The following is a 9,539-nucleotide window of genomic DNA, read 5'->3' on the forward strand; positions in this document are numbered from 1 at the left end:
ATTTTTTTTTTCCCTGAAGGAAGATGATGGCCAAACTTCCCGCCATAAAAACAACTATTCGTATGCGCTCTCCAGCCTTATCTACTCTTCTGCCCTCCCCTAAAGAGCATGCTCAGCATCTCTTTGAGAAGACCCGTAGTAGCCGTTCAGGTGTCCCATTTAAACCATCCAGCAAAAGAGAACTGATTAGCAGTCCCTCAGTTGTCATGCCAGTGTAAGTGACAATCATTGCAGACGTAGAATGAACCAAAGGAAGGAGGCGGTAACAGGGTGGTCGTGGCTAGATCCTTTATACTTTTGCCTGTTTCAATCCATTTAGCTACAATTCGAGAAACATTTAGAAATTACCTACTGACTTGCAGAGTTCTGGGCTGGGGTTGCTACAGAGTTTAAATAAGACCTAGCCCTCAGCTTTATGGAACTTCCTTAAGATACCAGTGCAGATAACTAGAAAACAAAATCATTATGTGATAAGTGCACCAGAGAGCTGCAAAACAATGTTATTTGAGGACTAAAGAGCAGAAAATTTACCAATCAAGAAGATCGGGCAAGACATTCATAATGCACATAGCCATACGTGTCATCTTGAATTCATTAGCCTGAAGGAAATTAGCAGGGCAGCTAGGTGGTGCGGTGGATAGAGTGCCAGGCTTTGGAGTCAGGAAGACTCATCTCCCTGAGTTCAAATCTGTCCTTAGACACTTAACTAGCTGGGTGACCCTGGGCACATCACTTAACTTTGTTTGCCTCAATTTCTTCATCTGTAACTAAGCTGGAGAAGGAAACGGCAAAACCACTCCAGTGTCTTTGCCAAGAAAACCCCAAATGGAGTCATGAAGAGTCAGACACGACTGAAAACACTGAACAACAACAAAGACATCAGGTTGAAAGCAAAAAGTTTTAATGAAAAATTGGAATTCATCTCCTAGTGCACATGTAAAGGGGTTAACCTTTCACAGAGGGGATCATAGAAAAAGGGCAGAATAACTAGATGTTAAACTGTAAAATTTTAGCCATGCCAGGTGGCCCTTTATGGGCTACATATTAGTCCCTTGAGTAAATCAGCAAGGGAAGCGACAAAATAAGATGAAGAATGATGATAGACCATGCTAAAAATCAGTTCACTGACTAGAAGAAGAACCCAGCTTCTGATGAGTTGTGAAGAAGACCCATGGAACTGGAGAGGGGAAAGCTTGGAGCTAGCAAAAAGACAGAAGTCATTTCCAGTTCTTCATGACCCTGTCAGGAGTTTTCTTGGCAAAGATACTGGAGTAGTTTGCCATTTCCTTCTTCAGCTCATTTAACAGATGAGGAAACTGAGGCAAACAGGGTTAAGTGACTTGCCCAGGGTTACACAGCTACTAAGTGTCTGAGGCCAGATTTGAACTCAGGAAGATGGATCTTCCTGACTCCACACCCAATGCTCTATCACTGTGCCACCTAACTGCTCCCCTTCCATCCACTTTAATATTACAACCCAAGCAAGGAGAAGGAATATTTATTCTGGAGAAGTCATGTTAAGTGGGTCAGTACTAAGGTGAGGAGTGACTGAACGAATGTCATCACTACTCCGCTGTATCCCCGTAATACTGCTCCCAAGGTACTCGGTGCTTCCTCAGATTCCAAACTGATTTAAAATGATGTCATATGTATCCTTATGATAATGTTAGGAAATGTGGGAAATTCTAGTAAAAATTCTTGTGGGTTGCTCTTGTTTTGAGCCTCTCTGCAAGTTAATTGCAGTGGTTTAGGGAAATGGGGATTATTTTTGATGTTGAAACCTCAGTCCTCTGCTATGCCGTTTTGGCCTACTTGTAACGATCGCTCTTTCCACACAGAGTTGGCATCTTAGGGGAGCCTCGAAGCCTGTTCAACACCTCTACCCTCCTTCCCAGGGAACAAGAACAGAAGCCAGAGTCCACAAAGAGAAATGCTTCCCTGATAATTGAAAATAATGCCAAGGTTCAAGAGACGTTAGAGTTAGCTATGAAAGCACTAAGTTCTTCAGGAGTATTGACTAAATAACTACTGTTCCTTTCTATAGTTCAGTTGCAATAGAAGTAACTTATTTTGATAACTTCAAGCATGTGATTCTGATGTTGTCTCCTTATTTTTGTAATTAGATTAAAAAAATTTTATTTTTCAAACCTCACCAGATGTCCCAAGAACTACCATGGTGTTTATAAGAGTGCTCCAGAGAAAGAAAGCAAATTTTTGACTGGAGGAACTAGGGGAAGATTTCAGAGGGCAATTGAGATAGGCTTATTTAATCCTATGTTTCAAGAATTTCATTAGCTATTTATTGACTTTCATAATTTTGTGATTATGTAGAGCAGGAGTGGGGAATCCATAACCTCCAGGCCACATGTGACCCTCTAGGTCCTCAAGTGTGGCCCTTTGACTGAATCCAAACTTCACAGAACAAATCCCCTTAATAAAAGGATTTGTTCTATAAAACTTGGACTCGGTCAAAAGGCCGCACCCAAGGACCTAGAAGGCCGCATGTGGCCTCGAGGCTACAGGCTCCCCATTCCTGCTGTAGAGTAACACATTTGGAAGTTTAATAAATGTAATGATAAGGGCAATTTTGTTATTGTTTCATAGTGAGTGATTTCTTTTGAATTATATAGTTTATTTTTTTTCTTTTGAACAAAACTATTATATTATTAGATAAGCTAAAATAGTAATTTTTAATATTAAAATTATTTGTCTAAGTTATGCCTTTGGTTGAAGTAGTTGTTTTGTGAATGAAATAAATGCTATCCAATGTAAAGCCTTGGAATATACTTCATTGAATCATTAAATGTCTGTTGCATCTATTATGTGTAAAGCACTTGTGAAAAGTCCAAAAATGAATAAGAATGCCTGTCCTCAAAGAGCTTATGATCCATGAGGAGAGAGAAGACATGAATTTGAAGAAGTGTAATAAAAGGTAGAATGCAGAAAAGTGACACAAGATAGGTTTAAGCAAAGCTTTGTGGGAATTCAGGTGAAGAGAAAGATCAGGGAAGGCTTCAAGGAAGAGGTACAATTTGAACTGGGTCTTGATGGATGTATAATGGGGTAGGGGAGAAGAGGGACTCTGAGCAGAGAAAAAGGCAGGAACAGAGACACGGATGTGGAGTTGCTTGGGATAAGTTTGGGGTAGAATAAATAATAGTACACTCTGATGAGAATATAGGGTACATATAGAGGAGTGACAGGAGAGAGACTGAAAAAAAGAGGTAGGTTAAAATCATCCTAGGGAGAACCTTGAATGGGCTAAAGTGTTAGAAGTTTATTGTATAGGCAACAAAAGACCAAAGACCAAAGATGATTTCTGACCGGGTTAGTGATATGATCAAAAACTTTGTTTTTAAGATTTTTTTAGTCAATAAGTATTTCCTGAGCTTCTATTCAACACTATGCTAGATCCTATATAGCATATAAAAATGCAACACATGGTCCCTCCCTCGAAAGGGGACAATTCAAATACAACAAACATTTATTTATTTATTTGGTAGGCAATTGGGGTTAAGTGACTTGCCCAGGGTCACACAGCTAATAAGCATCAAGTGTCTGAGGTTAGATTTGAACTCAGGTTCTCCTGACTCAGAGCTGGTGCTCTACCCACTGTGCCACCTAGCTGCCCCTGAGGGGAAGCATTTTCACCTCAGAAGCTGGGAAACTTTACAAATCAGGAATCGATTTATTGTTTTATTGATTGTCTAAACTTGAGAAAGTGATAGAGAAAATGTAAATAAAGCAGATTAAACTTAAAATGTTTCATACATCTTTTTTTTACTCCCTGAGGAGCGGGTTATTAAACACTAGCACATCCCCACCAAGACGCCAACATAAATAAGCCTAATACAAAATAGAATGTGGTAAGTGCATATGATGACACTTTTTAAAAGAATTCCAAGGACAGAAAGATCATTTCTCACTAGGAAAACTAGGGGAAATTTGTGGAGGAAGGAGAAGCAGATAGGTATTCAAAGACATGTAGGATTTCTACAGCTAAAAATGAGAGCAAAGGGCATTCTAGACGTGGAGGGTGGCATGATCAGAAGTGTCCGCTGCAGGCCAGCAACGTGAAGGCAAGGAGTGTGAGACAGAGTAAAGGAGGGAAACTGAGACAAGCCTGTGGAACGCCTCGAATCTGGGGCCAGAGTCTGAAGTAGGCAATAAAGAACCATGGCCAGGTGGTTGGCTTTTTGTTTTGTTTTGTTTTGTTTTTTAAATATGGTAATAATGACGAAATCATGAGGCAGCATGTCAAGGTGCATGATGAAAAGAGTGCTGGACATGGAATCAGCAAGACCTGTGTTCAAATCCTATTTCTAACTTTTCCTGGCTGTGTGACCATAGAACTTTCCTAAGCCAAAGTGGGGAACAATAATAATAATAATAATAATAATAATAATAATAATAACAACAACAACAACAACAACAATACCTGTCATCCTCCCCTCTCAGGTTGGTTGTGAGGGAAGGTATGTAGAGAACTTTACAAACCTTTATATAAATGACAATAATTGTTATTTCGATTATCATATGGTGGTGGTGTGTAAGATGGATTCGAAGTAGTAGGGCCCACAGGCTGTTGCAATCGTGGAGAATGAGGGGCTGAACCACAGTGGTGACATCCCTGTAGAAGGGAGAGAAAGACACCGGGATGAAGCTGGGGTAGCGGAGCTGGAGTCAGGAGCCTTCACCACGTCCTGATCCCCAGCTTGCTACACTGGAGACTTCCCCTTGGCTGAGATTTGAGATTTTCTCTCTTGGTTGAGTTGAGTTGAACTATCTCACTCCCAAAAGGGAGAGCTCATTTACTCTGTGTGTTGTCTGCTAAATGTTCTCCTCTGTATACTTTTTCTGATTTTTTTTTTGCTATTGATTTGGGTAAATGGGTTCATTTGCTATTCACTGCATGTGTTCACTGTGGAACTGGTATCTTGTAGTAAAGGAGTTAAGCCTTGGATATATAACTCACTGCATTCTTTCCCCGTTAAGGAACAGAGATCAAGAGTGCATCTTGAACCTAAAAATTATTTCCCTCTAGACTAACAAGATGAGGCAGCTAGGTGGCTCAGTGGATCAAGGGCCAGGCCTGGAGTCAGGAAGATCTGAGTTCAAATCCAGCCCCACACAAACTGTGTGACCCTGGGCAAGTCAACTGCGCCACCTAGCTGCCCCTTAGAATTTTTTTAAAGGGTCACTAGTTGGAATGCAAACTGCTGATCGCTGCTCTGAAAGATACTTCTTGTACTGGAATGGGGTCTTAAAAGGTCAGGCAGCTTAATGCAATGAAAAGAGCACTAAAATTGGAATCATAAGACCATAGTTTAAATCCTTACTCTTCCATTTATGCACTGTGTGGTCTTGAGCTTTAAGCCAAGGACACTTGACCTCTTTGACCTTAGTTTCCTCATCTGTAAAATGGGAGGGTTGGATTAGAGGACCTTTAAGGTCCCTTTTAACTCCAGATCTATGAACTTCTTATGAGTTAGCTAAAATAGTTGGGATTGTATCTCAGTGCAAGCAAACTTATACCAAAAATTTCACAAAACTTAAATTAGAATTCAGGCTTATAAAATAACCTAGATGCATTTCCCCAGTTTAACACCAAAACTGAACCTGTCATTAGTTGTAACCTTGACTGGCTCGCTGAACCACCCCTTCTCATCCCACTGTACCTAAGGAGTGACCTGCCTGGGCAGAGTGTACTGTCCCATTGGGATGAGGTGAATAGCTATCATTTATCTAGCACTCTAAGGTTGTAAAGTGCTTTACAATGATCTCATTTGAACTTCACAACAACCTTGTGAGATAGGTGCTGTTATACCCCCATTTTACAGATGAGGAAACTGAGGCAAATAGCCATTAAATGGCTTGCCCAGAGTCACAGAGCTAGTAAATGTCTAAGACTGGATTTGAATTCAGGTCTTCCAGTGTCCAGGTCCAGCACTGTACTGTACCACCTACCTGCCTCTCCACTTCCACCTCCCCTCACTGCTGCCTGAGGAATTGGCACTATTCACCCTTAAATTTCGTTTATTTGTTTTTTCATGCTTTTGTAATGGAGTCTTATCTCCAGGTAAAGAAAGTTGATTTTTACTGCAGTCTGAGCAAGTATTTGCTATAAATAAGTGGACTATTCTATGAAAATGGGACAAATAGCCTTATATTTAACTACCAGCCCGAACTGAAGATTTCTCTCTCTCTGGCTCCTTGTCCCTTTCTGTCTCTGTCTCTGTCTCTGCCTCTGCCCCTGTCTCTGTCTATTTGTCTCTCTCAGTCTCTGTCTCTCTCCTCTGTCTCTGTCTCTGTCTTTCTGTCTCTTTGTCTCTCCTCTCTATCTCTTTTCTATCTCTATTTCTGCATCCCTGTTTCTCCTCTCTGTCTCTAGTTGGGGCAGCAGTGGCAGTCACTCCATGTTACTTCCATTCTGCTTTCACTTGGAGGGTGTTTTATAGGGTCTTTTTTTTTGGGGGGGGTGCTCCCAGTGGAGGGGCAGGGATGGAGAGAGTGAACCCAGCACTATACAGGAAATTTAATTTTTTGGAGTGCTGATTTCTTTCAGAATTCTTTAGTAAAGTTGAATTTGCATAATGGGAATTTAGGTAAAGTGAGAACTGTCTGTCCAGGCTCAAAAGCAATTTGTGGAGGAGCTTGAACTCCCTCTAATCAGACTGCTGTCCCTAGGGCTTAGCTATTTAAAGCTCAGCAAATGGGCTCAAATTTTGGATCATCTAATGTGGCTGTAGGCTTTCATTCTATTAATTTAAATCAGAGAAAGAAGTTCACACTTCATAAAGGAATCACCAAAGGAGGCTGCATCTTTTCAATTAGTTTACACTTTGTGATTACATTCTGAGATTTATGGGCTGAGGAGAGGGGGAAGGTTGGTCAAAGTTTAAATTTCCTACCTGTATATGCAAATATGTACAATGATTTGGGGACTACTAAAATTACTCATACTCTTCATCCATTTGTACTATTCATCTCACAGAGGTGTTGTAAAGCTCAAATAATATAAGTAAAATGTTATATAAGTGCTATGTAAATGGTTGTAGTAGTGGTGGTGGTGGTGGTGGTAGTAGTAGTATAGTAGTAGTAGCAGTAGTAGTAGTAGTAGTAGTAGTAGTAGTAGTAGTAGTAGTAGTAGTAGTAGTAGTAGTAGTAGTAACCCTAGTGATTTTTGTTAGCAAAAGCAGAACTTGGTGGGACTGGCCACTCAACTATCCCATACTTGTAAAAAATATGGGACTAATCTTTGGGCAAGTGAAAGGCAGTATGTAACATTAACACATTACAAACCGTGCTCCCTCCTCCCAAGCCCCTCAGATTTCTATTTCCTACTTTGCCCTCCTTGTCTGAGAGGGAATTTGCCCTAAAATGAACATGGTTAAAGTTTTCAATATCTCAACTTATAGCTGCACCAGCTTTGTACCCAGTCTACCTACTACTGTTCTGCTTTTTATTATACAGAAGAAATGCCTGCAGAGAAGGTGTCACAGCATAAACATGGTGAATTCCAGAATTTAAATAAGCTTCAGATATTTGGGCCAAACTTGTGCTAAAGAATGCTGCCCATTCTTCTGTATTTAGAATAAATTAAACTTGGGTTGTCTTCCAAGAGGCCAGCTGCCAAGAGTGAGCTGTTCTCAAGATTCAGATGTGAAATTTTGTTTCTTTAGAACTCATTGGTGTAAAACTCAGCTATTCAACTCCCTCTAAAGCAAAGAAATAATCTACCCAAAATGAGCTCGATGCCCTGAGCTACTCAGTCATTTGATATCTGCCAGAAAAGAGATGTAAAGAAAGAAAAGTTATTACTTTTGTCAGTGATCTGGATGATGGAATTGAAAACAAAGGGTTTATTGAAGTGGGTGGGTGATACCAAATGAGGTATGGTTGCTTAATATTCCAAAAGAAAAGGACAGATCCCAAAGTGGCCTTGGCCGATGAGAGAAATGGTCCAAAACGACAGACAGAAGACGGACAACTAATTGAGTATACCAGTGCATCAGGAAAAAAAAAAAGTCCTAGTAGGTCACAAACTGGATATTGGTTGACAATGGTTTTGTTGTTCAGTCATTTTCAGCTATGTCTGACTCTTTATGACTCCATTTGGGTTTTTCTTGGCAAAGGCACTGGAACAGTTTGCCATTTCCTGCTCCAGCTCATTCTATAGATGAGGAAACTGAGACACACAGGGTTAAGTGACTTGACCAGGGTCACACAGCTAGTAAGTATCTGAGGCCAGATATGAACTCGGGAAAAGTCTTGCTGATTCCAGGCTAGCCACTTTGATACCTAACTACTTGACAATATAGAATTCTTATAAATCAAAACCACATGATTCTAGAATGTGGTTCTGGGATAATGATGGGGGAAAACTTCTACTTCTCTGATTGGTTAAGTGACTTGTCCAAGGTCACACAGCTAGTAAATAGCTCTTCTAACTCCAGATCTAGTATTTCCTTCCCCCTATCCCTTCCTGTAGCTTTGTTCAAGATCTTTTTGGAGTCATATCCGTTTGGGGTCTTTACATTTTAAGAGGCATGTCAAAAGGTAAGGTTGCTCAGGGAAACAAAAATGGCAATAACTTGTGGAATGGAAAATAGACTTTATGAGGAAACGTCAACTGGTTTGTCTACAGAAAGAAAACCACAATTGGCTTAATAGCCATCTTAAACTATTCAAAGTATGATTATATTTGCATACCACATTAAAATAACTAAATTCTCATTGACACTTAAAACCCTTCATTATCTGGCTCCTGCCTGCCTGCTGAACCTTATTTCGTATTACTGGATGTTCTATTGGGAAAGGGAAGGGAGAGAGAAATAAGCATTTGTATAATGCCCTCTATGTGCCAGGCACTGCGCGAAGCGATTTTTACAAACATTATCTCGTTGGATCCCTACAACAACACTAAAAAGTAGATGTTATTGTTATACCCATTTTACAGATGAGGAAACTAAGGCAAACAGGTTAAATGACTTGCCCAGGATCACATAGCTAGTATCTGAGTCTGGCTTTGAACTCCGGTCTTCCTGACTCCAGGCTCTGAGCTCTATCTACTGTGCCATCAGCCTGAGGCATCTTAAACTCTGCACGTCCAAAACATAATTCATTATCTTTTTCTCTGAGACTGCCCTCTCTCTCTTTTTTTTTTTTTGGCTAGGCAATGGGGTTAAGTGACTTGCCCAGGGTCACACAAAGACTGCCCTCTCTTCCCTATCCCTGTAGAGATTTGCAACCCCTTTGACTTTGTTTTTCTCCCACCCTAGAGGTGGGAGAGCTGATTATTAAATTTTTGGTATGAGTATTTACCCTGACTTTGAGCATGACGTCAAGCAGAGCCACTGAAGGAAAATGGAAAGTTAACCTGGAAAGTCTTTAACCCTCTCCATAAAGGAAGGCTTTGGGAAAAGTTTAGGGTTCCACCCTCCAAGCCCTCCTATTAGAGGGGAGAGGCAACTAAAGGACTTGAGAAGGTGTGGAGAACCAAAAACTCAGTCTGCACTATGATAAGATTTCAGGAGATT

General features: G+C 40.5%; 1 protein-coding gene across 4 annotated transcripts in view; it reads left to right on the forward strand.

Moving 5' to 3' along the window:
* PPP1R36 (protein phosphatase 1 regulatory subunit 36) overlaps positions 1 to 2,773 on the forward strand; it is a 37,355-nt gene extending 34,582 nt beyond the window's left edge. For 3 of the 4 annotated variants that reach the window (XM_021004764.2, XM_021004765.2, XM_021004766.2), the window contains 2 exons: positions 20 to 214; positions 1,839 to 2,773. In XM_021004764.2, the coding sequence (XP_020860423.1) occupies positions 20 to 214; positions 1,839 to 2,025 (382 nt within the window). In that variant the 3' untranslated portion in view covers positions 2,026 to 2,773. The remainder of the gene's footprint in view (positions 1 to 19; positions 215 to 1,838) is intronic. The other variant, XM_021004767.2, reaches the window with a different exon arrangement.
* The last annotated feature ends 6,766 nt before the right edge of the window (positions 2,774 to 9,539 follow it).

This window comes from Phascolarctos cinereus, unplaced genomic scaffold, assembly GCF_003287225.1.
Source record: "Phascolarctos cinereus isolate Bilbo 61053 unplaced genomic scaffold, phaCin_HiC Scaffold_3;HRSCAF=262, whole genome shotgun sequence".
Taxonomy (NCBI): Eukaryota; Metazoa; Chordata; class Mammalia; order Diprotodontia; family Phascolarctidae; genus Phascolarctos; species Phascolarctos cinereus.